The 18637-nt window shown below is 45.0% G+C and overlaps 1 protein-coding gene across 6 annotated transcripts; it reads left to right on the top strand.

Moving 5' to 3' along the window:
* The first annotated feature begins 198 nt into the window (after positions 1-198).
* Positions 199-16659, top strand: LOC112264840 (CCR4-NOT transcription complex subunit 3-like). Of its 6 annotated transcripts, none has more exons than XM_042295641.1 (18): positions 199-358; positions 3313-3379; positions 4027-4094; positions 4703-4777; positions 5151-5240; positions 8300-8428; positions 8960-9055; positions 10290-10503; positions 10961-11133; positions 11495-11551; positions 11655-12615; positions 12832-12937; positions 13059-13200; positions 13373-13469; positions 13818-14019; positions 14250-14382; positions 14569-14694; positions 14955-16659. In XM_042295641.1, exons 2-18 carry the CDS (start codon positions 3355-3357, stop codon positions 15051-15053), a joined length of 2793 nt encoding a protein of 930 aa, XP_042151575.1. In that variant the 5' UTR covers positions 199-358; positions 3313-3354; the 3' UTR covers positions 15054-16659. The 6 variants fall into 6 exon arrangements, with proteins under 6 accessions (XP_042151575.1, XP_024297478.2, XP_042151574.1 ...); XM_024441710.2 differs by having other exon boundaries at positions 10284-10503; positions 11006-11133; XM_042295640.1 differs by having other exon boundaries at positions 10284-10503.
* Positions 16660-18637: the final 1978 nt, after the last annotated feature.

Here is an 18637-nt window from a genome sequence, read left to right as displayed (position 1 = left end):
CAAAACATAAGGGGGGCGAGGTTTGAGAACTCATGTTTACCTTTCACCTTTCAAAGTTAACCAATCATAGTGCGACCTGTGCGGAAGTAGTAAATCTGCTTTACTAGACGGGCAGACAGTCTAGCCAGTGGAAGGCAAAAATTAGGATGAAGATCCAATCGCTTGCAAGGGAGGCGGGCCTCCAGTCCATCAGGGCAACAGCGGAGGAGGTGTTCCTGGTAGCCATCTTGGATGTGCGGAGTGATTGTTTGGCGAAAATAATTAATACAATTTAGAAAAATAGCGTGAGGACTTGGGAAAATACGATTTAAAAGAGTGGGGTCAACTAATAAAAGAAAAGCTTAATCGGAAAATCCAGGTAAATGAATCGTACACTAAAACATAACTAGTTTATATGCCATTTTTTTCTCCCCTCCAATTTGTCTTACACTAATAGCTTAGCCGGTGGTTCTCCATTAGCTGGCTATCATATCCGCTACAGAGACAAATTGACATGGGTTCGGCTGATATGTTTTCCAAGGAAAATCAAGCTTTGCAATAATGCACGGCAATTTTGTAGCCGACAAGTTCTTGTTACTCATGTGTTGAAGTGGTCTACTTGTTTGCTTATCTCTGACAAATAGAAACAGCTTATAAAGTAATCTATGTTGCTTGTAAACATGTGTTTCTTTAATGCTCACGTTTTTAAATAAGCGATCGTTGCCCCCCAAGCCAGATGTGGAGACTAGCCTAGCTCACTTGCTAGATCTGTTAATTAAGAAAGTCTAGTGTGGGTAAGATTTTGGCGAATGTACTTCAAATACCCCCTCAACTCACTGGCTGAAGTGATGGTAAAATTGCCTTATCGAACCGTAGTTGCGCCGAGCTGCGTGGACGTTTAACATGGTCGCAAAAAAAGTAGCAAGTGATGCTCAGCAAAGTAACCTCCCTCGCCCATTACATCTTTGAACTCACGTGCACTGTCTGAATGTCAAAGTATCCAGACGCCACTTGTGGCTACAATTCATGTAGCTAGGCTAGCTAAATCAGTTAGCTGCAATCTACTGCCACTTGTGATATTTACTCTTGTGTTATGGTATCGATTGACAGACACATTCAAAACGAGTCTTGTACTGTACAATAAAACAAACATACACTGAACAAAAATATAAACGCAACATGCAACAATTTCAAGGAAACCAGTCAATTGAAATCAATTCATTAGGCCCTACTCTATGGATTTCACATTACTGGGAATACAGATATGCATCTTTTGGTCACATACCTTAAAAGAAAAAGGTAGGGGCATCAATCATAAAAACTAGTCAGTATCTGGTGTGACCACCATGTCTCATGCAGAGACACATCTCCTTCGGATAGAGTTGATCAGGCTGTTGATAGTGGCCTGTGGAATGTTGTCCCACTTCTCTTCAATGGCTGTGTGAAGTTGTTGGATATTGGGGGAACTGGAACACGCTGTCATACGTTGATCCAGAACATCCTAAACATGCTCAATGGGTGACATGGCTGGTGATTATGCAGGCCATGGAAGTACTGGGACATTTTCAGCTTCCAGGAATTGTGTACAGATCCTTGCTATATGGGGCTGTGCATTATCATGCTGAAACATGAGGTGATGGTGGCAGATGAATGGCACAACAATGGGCAGCAGGATCTCACAGTATCTCTGTGCATTCAAATTGCCATTGATAAAATGCAATCGTGTTTGTTGTCTGTAGCTTATGCCATCCCATAGTCCATAGCTTATGCCTGCCCATACCATAACCCCACCTCCACCATGGGGCACTCTGTTCAAAACGTTGACATCAGCAAACTGCTCGCCCACACGACACCATACACGCTGTCTGCCATCTGCCAAGTAAAGTTGAAACTGGGATTCATCCGTGAAGAGCACACTTCTCCAGCGTGCCAGTGGCCATCGAAGGTGAGCATTTGCCCATTGAAGTCCGTTACGACGCCAAACTGCAGTCAGGTCAAGACCCTGGTGAGGATGACGAGCATGCAGATGAACTTCCCTGACAGGTTCTGAAAGTTTGTACAGAAATTCTTCAGTTGTGCAAACCCACAGTTTCATCAGTTGGCTGGTCTCCGACCGTACCGCAGGTGAAGAAGCCGGATGTGGAGGTCCTGGGCTGGTGTGGTTACACGTTGTCTGCGGTTGTGAGGTCGTTTGGAGCGTACTGCCAAATTCTCTAAAATGACGGAGATGGCTCATGGTAGAGAAATTAACATTAAATTATCTGGCAACAACTCTGGTTTTCATTCCTGCAGTCAGCATGGCCAATTGCGTGCTCCCCTAAATCTTGTGACATCAGTGGCATTGTGTTGTGTGACAAAACTGCACATTTTAGAGTGGCCTTTTATTGTCCCCAGCACAAGGTGCACCTGTGTAATGATCATGCTGTTTAATCAGCTTCTTGATATGCCACACCTCTCAGGTGAATGGATTATCTTGGTAATGAGAAATGCTCACTAACAGGGATGGAACATTTGAGAGAAATAATATTTTTGTGCGTATGGAACATTTGAGGTCTTTTATTTCAGCTCATGAAACATGGGACCAACACTTCACATGTTGCGTTTTATATTTTTGTTCAGTATATGTTTCTGTGAGGCCCCCCTCAAAGTCATTTTCCCTTTCTTGAAATGGTCAGAAATGCCTTGTTAAAGGACCCATGTCTAAACCCAATTACATTCACCATTCAACCAGGAGATGACAATGTGTAAGATGTCAACAAGTCAGACTGTCAACTATGGTCTATCTACTAAGCCTTAATAACTAGACACTTTGATACAATGTAATGGTGATGCCCCCAGGGTGTACATCAGAGTGTCTCATTCAAAATCCTTTTTAATGTATTTAACTTGAGTTGAAAGTCGAATACTGTACCATTAGAAATTAATCTGAGTTATCAAAACTTTGTTCTGCATGCTTGCCGTTTTGAAGCGGTAGCCTAATGTGAAAACCATGTACCTGCGCCGTGCATGCTCTCACTATACATCTTCATCACATTGAGACGTGAGAAACATTCTCCCCAGGTGGAAAGCTGGGTCGTATTCATTAGGCAGCAAACGGTAGAAAGTGGATCGAAACAGGCAGGTCTACCTGAACTTGTCCAATAACAAACGCTCTTTTTAATTTTCTGTTGCTAAACGTTTCACTGTGGTGTGCCTGTGCCCTAACGAATACGACCCAGGATTTCACACTGCTAACTTCACTGCCGAGTTAACATGCTATGAAAAAGTAATGTAGTATAAAAGGGTTGCCAGAGATGACTGTAATCACACCGTAAGACTTCTTTTTCTCTACAGTGAAAGAAGTAAGGCATGAAGAAAGCATCCTAGTCAACAGTCATGGCTGATAAAAGGAAACTTCAAGGTGAGGTTACCAAATGGTCGATCAGAATGGTACCACCTGCCAATCACCCACCACCCAGTCCATCACTACATTCCCTCCCTGCATGCATGTTCTCTCTATGAAGCAAGTCTAGCCAACAAATGAAATGTCACTTTTAATCTCTATCCATTCAGGTAGAGATTTACCTCTTCATTCTAAACCTGTCACTCTACAACGCAGTATAGTGCACTCTGCTTACTGTGATCAAATTGTCCTGCGCGGATGTGATCGCAGTAAGAAAAGTGCTGCACTGGATTACTGAAAAGGGTTGTGACGCCAAAAATAAGAAGCCAGAAGCAACATTTAGGAGCAAGGCTGTGCAAGGCCAAAGTCAGACTTACTCTGCGAAGACAACCTTCTTTAAATGAAGACTACCGTGGCCAGTGCCTGTGGCACTGCATTTTTAACCAGGTTTGGGGTGACACATGTAGCTTTTACTGCATCTATCATTGATGCGCCCGCCAGCCACAGTTGTAAAAGCGGTGTTGCTTTATGGGGAGATGGGAGAGCTTCGCATTTTGGACTTTACATTATTCATCCTGACGTGATGCGTCGTGAAGGATTTCTTCTTCTTTTGAAGCCGTGGCTCTCTTTCCCAAACCTCCCTGTTATTCTATGCCCTTCCCCAGGTGAAATAGATCGATGTTTGAAAAAAGTTACGGAAGGCGTGGAACAGTTTGAAGACATTTGGCAAAAGGTAACAGCCATATCTCATTTTGAATTTTGAAAGAATGTTTGTGTGTTGATCTGAAAATGTGTGCTAACTTGGGCACAGATATGGAAGTTGAGCTCTACCTCCCCAGGCGCTTTGCTTGTTGGAATGTTTTGCGCTGACCGTACGAAGGTCCACCAAATTATTCAACGTTTAACATCCATTGTATATTCAGGGTCTTAAATACTGCATCACACCTCGTTTGGTAGGGTTGTAGACATTATTCACGGGCCGCGGGGACAGAGAAGTAACAGTTTGTTATTGTGTAAAGCAAAGAAGAACACGTTTTAACGCCACACTCCTGAGTCAGGTGTTTCGGCCCAGTGGCAACCCCGCCACTTGAATTGGTGTAAAGTTGAGGGATGATGGGACTGGAAGGGAATGTAGACTAGTCACTAAAATGTATAGACAGAGGGCTAAGCTATGGATGCTAGGCCCGACACTCCATGACATTGAATTTGCCACGCTAGTTTGAGACATATTGTGAAGCTATAGGCTACATTGTTTACAAAGACTTGATATGAAATATGTTTGGGAAGAGATACTGTTTTGTCTGAGTGTACTCTGTGTGACTGTGCCCCTCCAAACCACAGCTTCACAATGCAGCCAATGCTAACCAGAAGGAGAAGTATGAAGCCGACCTCAAGAAAGAGATTAAAAAACTACAGGTGGGACACAGACAACGCTAGAGTTCTCAACTGTTATGTGGCTTGAGGACACATGGGTTTTGGGATGTTCCTCAAATGTCAAAACAATGTTTACTAGTGTTATATGGTTTAGTCTGCCCACAGGTGTGTGTGTGTGCACACGTGGGTGCGTGCAGACATGCATGTGTTGATTACATCTGATGAGGGTCAGCTCTCCTTAAAACCAAGCGAAAGCATCTGGGTGTCCACTTTGTGTTTTTGTTTCTGAACGTGTCCATGTGGACCAAACTTATGTGCGTGCGTGTCAACCATACTTGATCTCACAGGGCAAGCCACAGCATGCTTTCACTAAGATAACTTATGTCTCTTTCTCTCCCGCTCTGTCCCCCCCCAGCGTCTTCGAGACCAAATCAAGACGTGGGTGGCCTCCAACGAGATCAAAGACAAAAGGCAGCTAGTGGAGAATCGCAAACTCATTGAGACGGTGAGTGTGTGGAACACATGTTCATTAGCCGCATACTGTGGAAACCCTTGGTATAAACACCTGTGCTTAGCACGGCCTACCAAACCACAATGCATTGATGAGGTTATTCAGACATGCTTCAATGACCGCACCTGCTAACACAATGAGATGTGTCATCTTAACCTCTGGATCTAGGGTCTTGTATCGAAGTGTGTGAGCATCTGTGAGGTTTTGGTTGACCTGCAATGTGGTGCTACTAAGGCTACATGCGGTGGTGTTGAAAAGGACACTTGTATCAGGACTCTTGATGTGACCTTTGTATTGTGGTGATCAGCCAATACAAACTGACAAACAATGGTGACTTTTGATAATATTACCTTTGTGTATGTATTCAAAGCCATGTTCATTGTGAATACTAGATCTCTGTTAGCAGTAAGGTTTATCAGAGGAAGGAAACTAGATTAGGCGCGAGGGGCGATTTATGTCAGAGCGGGTGGTCAGGAACATAATTACTAGAATTTGTACACTGCAAATTGACCACAACTAAGCCCCAAAAGATTTGAAAATAACAATTTCATACCTTGATTACATTGAGGCACGGTCACATAAAAAAAAAAATGTCTTTGTGTGAATACCCCCCCCAAATGTTTTTCTTTGGAGGGCCAAATAAAATCACTTGCGGGACGGTCTAGGCCCGCTGGCCGCCTGTTGCCGTCCCCTGGTTTATATTGAGTCTACTGCAGATCTTTAATCATCTGCATTTCGCCCCGGTGACACTTTGTTTAGCCGAGGGCAATTCCACAGTAACAGATTTACACCCCCCCCCCTTAAAATGTATGCCAAACAAAAACCATTGACATCCAAATTTAACAAACCATACACCTCTATGCACAAGGACTACTTTGAACAATTTCCACTGAAAAATCTCAGGTTATGCGACCACATTTTCCAAAAACTCTTAAAATACCTGCTCCGAATTAAGATTCAAAGATGTCTGCAAAAAGAATGGGGTGTCAGCTATGCCATTTAACTACAGTAAGTGAAGTGGCTTTACACCCGGTAACTGAATCACATCATGGGTCCTTGTACTACACAGAAATGCATAATTATGGATATGAATGTCATTCTCTTCATGTTTTACAAGTTTGGACAGCACAATAGAGAGGAATTCAGTACAGTACAATACACTGCAGGCTACTTCTCTTTACTGCATTTTACTGTACTGTCCAACCTTGTTAAACGTAAGTCTATGATGGGTTCAGATTTGGTCCAGTCCGTCTGTAGACTTTAACATCAAGGCCAGGGTGGACTGATCAAATTTCAACTACTTTTTAGACGTTCCGGTATTGGCTGATGCTCAGTGGGTGAGGTTGCTGGTTAAAGTCAATGGAAAGAGGGGGCTCGTCGGTAGGTGTCAGTAAGATCTGGGAGAGGTGAAATGAACCTGGAGAGGGAGGGGTTGTCTAGGCTTAGACTGTTTTAGCCACCAGCCAACAGAGACAGAAAACAGTTATGAGCTGAACATAATCCCATTACAGATTTTTTGGGGGTTAATTCCGTTACCAATTTGGTAACAGAATTGAGTTTTAATCACTTAATTCATAAACAAAAGGAATATTAGTAAAAATTACTATACAAAAATTGGTAGGTCTACCATTAAAGGTTACTTCTGTGAACTGTATCTTCACTCGTGAAAATATCTTTAAGAAATTAGTATTTGGTAACATGTCTTAAACTTACAGATACTTACAGATACTTACAAAAATATAGACTCTTGGCTTTCATTTGACATGCTGTTATGCAGGGTTGGGGTCAATCTAATTCGAATTCTAGGTAGAACTGTTCCTAATTGAAGAGAATTGGAATCATTGTACTTCCTGAATTGACTGCAAATGAAATGGAATTGACTCCAACCCTGCTATGAATTTCACATGTTGGCGCTCATTGGTCCTTTGATGGAAATGCCTCTTAGCATAATGTGCTTCCCCCCCCCCCACTTACTGTAATGGGGTGACACCTGTTCAAGGCAGGCAGTTTGCCCCCTTTGTCTCAGTCCCAAATGACAATGGTGTACTATTTAGAATGTCCCCGTCAGGTTCCAGTTCCACAGAGCCCTACCCTGATCTATATGAAGGCTTCGTCAGTCCACTCTAGAGCTGAGGTGGATTAAATAACCAGGCGGAGATTCCATCCACTGCCAGGCCCCCCTCAGGAGAACAGTTAGCCACATGAATAACATTTATCAAATAGTCACCGCTCTGCTAAGCGTTCACAGGCTCCATGCCAGGGTTTTAATTTAGCTTCTTGTTATACTGTTAACAGATTAACACAGGGGGGCTATCAATCTTATATACAAAGGTGCTGCTGGCATGCTCTTGTGTGGATGATGCATATTACTACACTTACTGGGGCTGCTGACTTCTAGGGAAATGCATTGAAGCAATGTTTCCGTGTTAGGCTGGGTTTACGCGCCTCCAAGCATTCTCCTTAGCCAAAACGTCATACAAATTCTGCACCGAACTCTGCTTGTGGAAGTCAGAGGTTGTGGATTGAGTCTCTTCTGAGAACACCTAGTGGAGAATATCCAGCATTACTGGTCAAGGAAGCACACAGGTGTCAAAACTTAGTAATCACTGGCCTAATTGGGAGATCTGTACACCTGCTGCAGTCACTCTGAACCATTCTATTGGAGGATGGCTTTAATTGGTGAGGACTCTGTGTTAATCTCCACCCACAGTGCCCAGCAGGCACATGTTCAGTAGGTCTGAAACGGCAAGGTATTATCTGAACTTGCCCCCCAAAAAAAAAAAAAAAAAAAATGCCTCCTTTGGGTGTCCGCTGAATAGCATTTCAAAAAGTTTTGCTACGGTATGCCCTAACATGACCTTATTTTGCTCGCCAACTAGTCCAATGCTTTGATGTGAGCAGTTGGAAACGTCTGCTTTCACAAGCCAAAAGTTTTTTGTTGTTGTTTTTTTAAATCTCTGGCATAGCTAGCATGTGGTCAGCTAATGGATTCTCAAAGAGAACTTATCACCTGTAGTGATTTAGAAACCATTTCCTGCTATCGCCCCCTTTAGCAAATGGAGCGGTTCAAGATCGTGGAACGAGAGACCAAGACAAAGGCTTACTCGAAGGAGGGGCTGGGCCTGGCACAGAAGGTGGACCCGGCCCAAAGGGAGAAGGAGGAGGTCGGCAATTGGCTAACGGTGAGCACTACTTTTGATTGAAAATCTTTGTTTCACAAAACATGAGCTCAATTCTATTGGCATTAATATGGTCTGATGAAATGACATTAATGACTTGGATTTCATCATGCAATCTATGCCTATTCATTGCAGTGCACTTGGATTTCCAAGTACATAAGACTTGTTAAATGTCTGAATTTGCTTTACTGCGTAATTTCTAGGGCCAGGACGGTACCAGTATTCTTAATATTTTTTCCATGGCAAAAATGAAAACACCAAGCACACCAAACTCTTTTAGTCCTTTAAAACTTGCTGTATGTAAAATAGTGTGCTTTTAGCTTGGGAAATGTCTGTTTCCCTAAAGAACTTAAATCCGCTTTGTGTTTTGTTTCCTTGCCACGGTAGTGGTATCGTCCCAGCCCTAATAGTTTCACCTATGAATTAGGTTTTGGTGTTTTTTGAAGTGTTTGCATAGACCACACTGCATAACGACTGGTTCTGGTGTGATCATGTTTAAATAATTTGAATGACGTCACGCCTGTCGTCCATCAGAATACGATAGACACTCTGAACATGCAGGTGGATCAGTTTGAGAGCGAAGTGGAGTCCCTCTCAGTCCAGACTCGAAAGAAGAAGGGAGACAAAGAGGTCAGTAGTCGCAGCATATGTTATCTACACTACATGACCAAAAGTATGTGGACACCTGCTCGTCAAACATCTCATTCCAAAATCATGGATTTCAGCATTAGTGAGATCAGGAACTGATTTTGGGCGATTAGGCCTGGCTCGCAGTCGGCGTTCCAATTCATCCCAAAGGTGTTCAATGGGGTTGAGGTCCAGGCTCTGTGCAGGCCAGTCGAGTTCTTCCTCACCGATCTCGACAAACCATTTCTGTATGGATCTCGCTTTGTGCATAGGGGCATTGTCATGCTGAAACAGGAAAAAGCCTTTCACAATGTTGGAAGCACAGAATTGGCTAGAATGTCATTGTACTCTGTAGCGTTAAGATTCAACTACACTAGAACTAAGGGCCTAGCCCGAACCACGAAAACAGCCCAGACTTGTTCCTCCACCACCAAACTTTACAGTTGGCACTATGCATTGGGGCAGGTAGTATTCTCCTGGCAAACCTAGATTTGTCGTCGGACTGCCAGATGGTGAAGTATCACTCTAGAGAACACGTTTCTACTGCTCCAGAGTCCAATTGCTGCGTGTTTTACACCACTCCAGCCGACGCTTGGCATTGGCAATCCCGTTCTGTGAGCTTGTGTAGCCTACCACTTAGCGGCTGACTCGTTGTTGCTCCTAGGCGTTTCCGCTTCACAATAACAGCACTTATAGTTGACCGGGGCAGCTCTAGCAGGGCAGAAATTTGACGTACTGGCTTGTTGGAAAGGTGGCGTCTCATGACGGTGCCATGTTGAAAGTCACAGAGTTCTTCGGTAAGGCCATTCTACTGCCAACGTTTGTCTATGGAGATTGCATGGCTTTGTGCTCAATGTTCTACACCTGTCAGCAACAGGTGTGGCTGAAATAGCCCCCTCCACTCATTTGAAGGGGTGTCCACATACTTTTGTATGTCTATAGTGCACCTTCTCCTCCATATCTTCCCCTCCATCTCTCCCTCTCTCTCTCTGTTTTCTTCCATATGAAAGTAATTTCTCGTTAGATGATGCCATTCTAACTCTAAATTCATCTCTCATCCTATATATGTCTCTTATTTTCTCGGCACGCTGCATTACCCAATGCACCTAATGTAAAGTAGGTACCATCTGTTTTCCACTTCCATGCCTCCACACATGCATATAGCACATTCTGCGCTGAATGCGTACAACTGAGTTTGAGGCATCAACTTACACGCGCATCTCTGCTATAGAAACAGGACCGCATCGAAGAGCTGAAACGCTTCATCGAGAAGCACCGGTACCACATCCGGATGCTGGAGACCATCCTGCGGATGCTGGACAACGACACCTTGCCGGTGGACTCCATCCGCAAGATCAAGGACGACGTGGAGTACTACATGGACTCGTCGCAGGACCCCGACTTCGAGGAGAACGAGTTCCTCTACGACGACCTGGATCTGGAGGAGCTCCGTAAGTGCTGCTTCATCGTGGTGTTGTCGCGATACGCAGTATCACGCTACTGATAACGACAAAAGGACGGTAATCACGGCAAGGAAACAAAACAGGAAGCGGACAATTTCCAGAGGAAACAGTCCTGAAACGGCCACCTCAAAGTCACATTTTGTAGAAAAATACAAATCTGTAGCACACACTATTTTACCTAAAGCCGTTAAAGGACCATAGAGTATTTCCATGGCAAAAGCCATGGCAAGAGTATCGATACTGTGTCGAGACATCACTATTCCATGTATGTGACTATTCCTGAGTGTGCGTGTGTACTGCATATCTTAGACTCCATGTGTGTATAATTTACGATTGCTTTGATATTGCAATACTGTACGTTCCATCATTTCTGTTCCTGTTGTCTCTGTATAACTGCCCACTTAACGTTTTTCTTTATACAACTTTTGTTTTTGTTTTTATGTAGCTACCTCTCCCTCTGTCTCCCCCCATCCATCTCTTGTGTCTCTAGCCGGGTCGCTGGTGGCCACGTCCCCGCCGGGCCAATCGCTCCTGGACGACGATCTCTTCCATCAGATCTCCAGCGGCACGCCTACCTCCACCACTTCCTCCTCGCCCATTCCCGCCACGTACACTACGGTGAGGAAACCCCTGGTTCTGTCTACTTCTCACCTCAGTCTCCGTTGTGTCCCCTACTTGCTCGCCCATTCTTTAGAACCGCCCACTCTCATGCTGTACTGTTAGAGGATAGTAATTAGGTGTTGTGAATGTTGACTTGTTCTTGGGTTGGAGTGGGTGCTCCGTGGTCCCTCGCTCTCAGATCAGAGAGGGTTTAGAGAAACAAGGATGAAAGCGAGCAGATTATGAAGTTTGTATTGAGCCTCAATATGAACAGCACTTGATTTAATTTAGGTACAAAACATGTTTTGCGTTGAATTAGAACCGGTGGTCATGGCTCGGTGCTGATTGGGAGATCTTTTGGGGTTTTTTTTTTCTCCAGGAGAACTCTGAAGATGACAAGAAAAGGGGACGTTCGACAGACAGTGAAATCAGTCAGGTAAGATGCATTGCAAAGTAAACCGTGCTGTCTGAGTCGCTTTTCTTTTGTTGCTGTGCTGCACCAGAAGTGGTTTTGAAGTATGTATTTTATTCCATTTCAGTCACCTGTCAAGAATGGCAACCCCTCTTCGTCGTTGTCTTCATCGTCCTCGTCCTCCTCGTCCTCCTCTTCATCATCTGCCTCTGGCGCCTCCTCGGGAGCAGCCTCTTCCTCGCTGGTCTCTATGGTGACCATCGCCGGAGGCGGCCAGGCCAACGCTGGGGGCAACAACAACAGCCTTCTGGGCAACATGGGGGGTCTCCTCTCCAACTCTGGCAGCTACAGCGACGCTACCCAGCAGCAACTTCAGCAGCATCACCAAACGCAGCAGGCCAGAAACTCAATCCTCTCCTCCAACGCCTCCTCCAGCCCCTCGAACAACATCCTTCTCCCCAGCCCCTCCGCCTCCTCGCCCGCCATCTCTAGCACAGCCCTCACACCCAACACCCAGCCGCAGGCTCCGTCAAGGCCCTCTCCGGGCTCCACCTTGGGGCTCGGGTTGGGCTTGGGCCTTGGTAAAGGCGGCATGAGTGGGTCACCGGCTGTCAGTCAGATGTCGGGCCTTGGCCTGTCAGGGATGCCGGCGTCCTTAAACACCATGGCCGGACTCCTGGCGGGCTCCACTTCGGCCCCCTACGCCATGGCAGCAGCAGGCTCCGGGACCATAGGAAGCCCCCTTGCAGGGAAAATCAGCAGCCTGAGCACTAGCAGCACTAACTCCAGCGCAGTGGGACCGGTGAGTGGACTCAGCGACAGGTCCACGGGCCTTTTGGGCTCTGTGCCCGGTGCAGTTGGTGTCAGTGGTGGGGGCCTTGGCTCAGGACAGTCGACAGTCCAGGGCCCTCCACTGGTGTCCCCCAGTCCCATAGGAGGAGGCCTGACCCCTGGAAGCAGCCTGGGAGCTATAGGAAGCATTGGAGGGAACTCTGGATCAGGAGCGCCAAGTAACAGCTTGGGCATCGGAGGAGGAAGCGCGGCGATCGCAAGGCCACCCAGTGGACAGAAGCAGAATGGTAGCACTAGTAAGCTTGAATTACCATTTGCTTATATTGTTGTTGCTCGGTTATATCCATCCATGGCATTTTTTTGTGAATTGTTGGTTTATAGTAGTTGTTCAACCCAGAATTGGGTTGTACAGATTATAAGGTCGACCAAACCAAATGAATATCGCCTATGTACAGTATTGTCAGAGTTCTGTTTTAGTTTGAGAGGGAGGTTTACAATCTCCTCTGTCCCAGGTTACAGTGCTGTAGTAGCAGACAGCACACCAGATTCTGCCCTCAACATTGCCAGCCAATTACAAAGCAGCCAACCCTCGTCTTTGATCTCCACCACCAATCAGCTGTGAGTAAATTATACTTTTTTGAAGTCCTATGGTATCTTGTATTGTGAATCTCACTGTATGGTCATAATTATTCAAACTCACTTAAAAGCATATCAACCAATGTCTCTCTTACCCACCCAGTAAAGACAGTGTCCCCAGCCTTTTAGGGTCCATGACCCTACCCACCAGCACTCCCTCGCCATCCTACATTGAGAGTAAACCTTCAGGCAGCAGTATGCTCAACGGGCCGCTCTCCTACACACAGGCCTCTGAAAGCATGAAGGTGAGAAACACAAGGAGCTTCGTGTAACAAAATGACCCTGGCCGTAGACATTGATCTAGGATCAACCCCAAATACTAACCTGAGCCATAACGGGGAGGACTTCTTGGGACTCACCCGATGTCAGATTTCCTGATGTCTCACCCAGTTGGTTTAACCCCTTTCGCACTTTCAGCCCCAGGAGCCTCTGAGTACTGTGAAGTCCATGGCCGAACAAGCGGCACTGGGCTCAGCAATGGAGGGAGAGTTGCCCCCTCTGCACCTCACCACAGGTGAGCAACCAACTGGACATCATGTAGTGTTTCAAGTGTTGCTGACTGGGAGACTTTCTTAACACCTTTCAATTATTTATGGTATTGTTACTGGGCGGCAGGTAGCCTAGTGGTTAGAGCGTTGGGCCAGTAACCGAAAGGTCGCTGGTTCAAATACCTGAGCCGACAAGGTGAAAAATCTGTCTTCCCTTGAGCAAGTTGGTTCCAGGGGCTCCTACTACGGCTGACCCTGTAAAACAACACATTTCACTGCACCTATGTAACAGTAAAACAACTTTTTTGGGGGGGGTGCCTTCAGACCAGACTCCTTTTTTTTCCAAATTCTCTTTTCTCACTCTGTGGCTTCAGACATTTTCCCCAGCACTACAGCGCCTCCAGGGCCTCCCTCGGCCCCCCAGCAGCCCTCGCTCTCGGAGGTCAGCATCCCCCCATCGCTGGGTGTGTGCCCGCTGGGGCCCGTACCCCTGTCCAAAGACCAGCTGTACCAGCAGGCCATGCAGGAGTCGGCCTGGACGCACATGCCCCACCCCTCCGACTCAGAGCGGATCAGGTACGAACATGGAGGCAATCTGAAGCCACAAAGATTCTCCAGGGTTGAATCTCAAGTCTTCTTGCTTCCCCCTCACATTTTGGAGAGGACATGAGTACTCAAGGAAAATACTTTTGAGATTCACCCCAGGCTTACATTTTGGGGGATATCTGTATCACTTCTCTGCACTGTTGCTTTGGAGACTAAAGGCATGTATTTAATCCCCTATTGTGATTGTTTTGGTCCTCCAGGCAGTACCTGATGAGGAACCCGTGTCCCACCCTGCCTTTCCACCACCAGGTGCCACCCCCCCACTCCGACTCTGTGGAGTTCTACCAGAGACTGTCCACGGAGACACTGTTCTTCATATTCTACTACCTAGAGGTGTGTGTGTGTACATGTGACAAAACCAAGCTTTACTGTGTGACTGAGACGCTGATTATTTTTGATGGTTTTACTTTTGATGAGAAAGATGTAACGACACACACTGCCAATCTTCAGGCCGTGTCATGTTTTGGACATGGTTGTGTACATAAAAGTAGCATATTCCCTTCTGTGTTCTCTCCGCAGGGCACCAAGGCCCAGTATCTGGCAGCCAAGGCCTTGAAGAAGCAGTCGTGGCGGTTCCACACCAAGTACATGATGTGGTTCCAGAGGCACGAGGAGCCCAAGACCATCACAGATGAGTTTGAGCAGGTGAGCTCGTGCCCCCCCTCCTCCACACACTGCAGACTCCTTGGATTGCAACCTTTGTCGTGTTCATTGGGCACCAAACGGAAGAAAACTGATTGAAACAGGAAGAGACTACCTTGACTTGTCCAGTAATGAACACTTGTGTTTTCTGTTGCATGCCCTGTCGAAATATAACCGTTATTTAAAGATTAAGATTTTTGTCAAATTTTAAAGATTAAGGATTTTCACCAACATTGCTGTGCTTTTTCCAATGTCTTTTAAAGGGGACGTACATTTACTTCGACTACGAGAAGTGGGGACAACGGAAGAAGGAAGGATTCACGTTTGAGTACAGGTACCTTGAAGACCGAGACCTCCAGTGACATAAGGCAGAGAAGGCGAATAAAAGAAGGGTGGACTACTGTCGACATTCCTGGATTGAACTCAACACACTGGGAAGAGGGACGGATGCAGACGCGAGACTGAGCCAGTCTGAGAACAACATAATGCATTTGGAGCTCCTCCCTCTTTGCCTTGCGACGCCACACCCCTACAGTGATAAACCCCTCCCTCTTTTCCCATCAGGCTGTTTTTGATTTAGATTGAAGCTTTTAATCTCTTACCTGAACTGGATCCTTTTCTTTTTTTTCTTTTTTTTGGCAGATAAGAAATCATGATTTCATATGTTTGGTTGATAACGCACTCTGTATTGTTTTTTTCTTCAAAACTCACCTACCACTCATTGACAACCAAAGATGATTGGTCAAATCCGTCTTAATTCTCAGCAGTATGGCAGTCCAATTTAATTAATAAATAAATAAAAATGTTTAAAAAAAAGTGACAAGGCACAGAGAAAGGCCAATCAAATGAGCCCTTGGGGGATGTTGGGTCCGGGGTGGTTCCAAAGCGTTTCACAGCAGTCAGGTCATCGCTGGGTTGTACACAAGCTAAAGACTAGATGGAGAAACGGTAGCATTTCCATGCTACAATAAGTGCTTATTGGGTTGACTCCATGTTTTATCCCTAATGAATACTCTCTTCAGGGTCACCAGCCCCGCCCTAATATTAGACTAATAGCTGCCTCTTGGGTACACCCAGCATTGACCACACTGCCATAAAGACTGCTGTAGTACAACATGGTAACCAATTCATTCTTGTCCCACGTTACAACATTACGTTTATATTGCTGTGGGCAACAAACCACACCAGCACTGAAGTGTCTCGTCTGTAGAGAAAGTTTACAGGTGTTTTTCACCCCAGAGGCGGGCTTTTACAATAAAACGCAAGACTGCCCTAGTAATAAACAAGTCATTATTTTTGTTCCCGTCACTTTGATGATAATGTACAAATCAATTGTGATTGCACTTCCAAATTCACTTCAACCACCAGGTAGATATTTCCTTTTCTCAGGAAGTGGTTGAAGGATCATTATGTGAGGAAATATACCGCGTCAGAAGCTCCATCATAGCAGTACAAAAAAACAAACACAAATCAGACTGACACCTCCTGGCAATTTTGTTTTGTCTGCCCCAATAAGGCTTTCTATTCCCATTTAATGGCCATTTGTTTCATTTCTAAAAGGCTTTTTAAAAATGGTATCCTTCAATGTTTGGAGTGCAATCTTAAGTTTGTCATTTTCATTTGCCTGTGTCATCTCAGAGATGGAAAGCGTTTAAATTCTAAGGCGTTGAGACCCTTTTATTTTTTTAAAGAAAACTTGTCGGGGCACCATTCACTGACAAGCCTGCTGTTTTTAATGTTATCTTTACCTATTGGGTGAGCGGAAGGGAAGTCATCCAGAGGTGAAATGTGAATCTCTCCCCCTCTGAAAGGGTGTTGTATAGACTGTCACGTTCATCCTTTCCGTTTTGTCGTTGTCTTCTGGACAGCATGACACTTGCAAAGTGGAGCTGAGAAAATTAAGTAAATATGAAGCATAACCATGAATAAAGGATTGTAAAATATTAATAAAATAATTACTTTTCAGAAGTATTGTTTTTTTTAAATCATGTTCATAAACCTTTTGAGCGTCTTAATTTTGGGTAGCAGACAAGTATAATGTGCTATTGTTTATAACAGTACAGTTTTACTACAGTAACACAGTTCCTTTTTAGGACCGTACATAGTCTAAGTGTACTGTACACTGAATACTACATGGGATTTACATTTACCACATGCAAATATTTTAAGGGGCAAACAATAACAAAGCGGTTTACACGCCACTTTTTGCCCCACAGCTGAGGGGTGGGGCTGTAAAGATTGAGCCACTCTCAAATTCCTAGAGCAATTGATGCCAGAACTGACGTGCCATGAGATCAAGCGTATAGTCATGACCATGTTTGTTTACAATTACATTGTTCACAAACATTGGAGTAAAACAAGCTTGTATTTTGGATTCTGGTGGAACAGGACCGAACTAAACTCGATGAGTCATAAGTTACATTCATATGCAATGGGTAGATAAGTACAAAAACGGATGGAGCAACTGCAGTTTGCCCCGTTTAAAGAGCTTGTTCTTACAAGGTAGTGTGAGTTAAGTGCGTGAGCCTAGCGTTAGCATGTCGTGTTCCTACGTCTGGAACAGCAGGTAACTGCTTCTATTGTCACCTCAGTAGAAGACCTATTCCAGGCAGCAACCTAGTACTCTGTCAAATAGAGTACCCTACTCAAGTAAACAAAGTTATGCAAAATGCACCAGTCACTTCAATCAGATGGTAGAACTACCCATGAATATTGCATTGGGTCGTAGAGGTGTCCTTTTTAAGGTGTTGACCACATAATGTGTACTGCTATATCATACGGTGGGGGGGGTCTATGCACGCTTATGATAAGTCTTTCAATGCATTATAACTGCACCATAACGCATCATACCTGCTGGTTTTAAGTCAAATGTTACCACTTTGACCATACAATTTTGTCTGTCCCCTCCCTTTCATTGTGTTTACGTTGCACCGTTGAGTGCCTACATTTTCCTCTCCCTGTCTCTACATACCTTATGGTATACGAAGCACAACACAACACATGGTTGCTAATGTGTTCAACAACAAGATGGCTGCTGAGGCTCTCTCGGTAGACTGGCTCTCCATGTGCTACTTGATGAAACGATTTCACCTGGTCATGGACTACCGCCTAGAGATGTTTGGGAGCCAGAGGTGCTTGGCCCTGTGTATCTGAAGGTGCTGTGTGTCAAAGTCTGTGTGTGTGTTTGTGACGCACACCGACTCCATCCTGGCCAGAGGACACTTTGAGTCATCCTGCACTGTTGACTGAGTAGAGGTCTGGCAGGTCTACTACTGAGAGGCCTGCATAGCGATGGCGACAATGCTTCTCTTTTGCCCCTCAAGACATGGAATGGAGGAAGTGACGCAAATGGCGAGGAAAGGCTCCTCATGCCTTAACTTTCTCCCACGTGCGCACACACACGCACGTCACATCTGGGAGCTTGTCGTTATCGCTGTCGTCATGTGACCCAGATTTGATCCTTGAATGCTAATTTGTTCAACGGTTCATATTGGGGCTGCAGGTAGCCTCGTGGTTTAGAGCATTGGACCTGTAATCGAAATAGTTGCTAGATTGAATCCCCAAGCTGACAAGGTAAAAAAAAATCTGTTGTTCTGCCCCTGAGCAAGGCAGTTAACCCACTGTTCCTAGGCCGTCATTGTAAATAAGAATGTGTTCTTTAACTGACTTGCCTAGTGAAATAAAGATACGAAAAATATACTGTATACATCCATATGCTTTGTAGTTATGCCATAAACGGGGATGGGGCCAAAGCCCCTTGAATAATAGGTCAGCCATTACTATCTTCCATTACAATACCTTTTTGACCAACATACTCATTATATCCATATGTTTTGGCGTAGCCACCAACAGGCTTGTAATGCCCTCATGGACTTGCCGAACATTTCTCTTTCTTTGGATCTAAGACTACCAGACAACACAAATTAAGAAATTGCCCAAAGTCTAC

This window comes from Oncorhynchus tshawytscha, linkage group LG13 (genome assembly GCF_018296145.1).
Source record: "Oncorhynchus tshawytscha isolate Ot180627B linkage group LG13, Otsh_v2.0, whole genome shotgun sequence".
Classification (NCBI taxonomy): domain Eukaryota; kingdom Metazoa; phylum Chordata; class Actinopteri; order Salmoniformes; family Salmonidae; genus Oncorhynchus; species Oncorhynchus tshawytscha.
The sequence above is the reverse complement of the archived record's forward strand: the minus strand, read 5'-3'. Positions and strand labels throughout refer to the sequence as shown.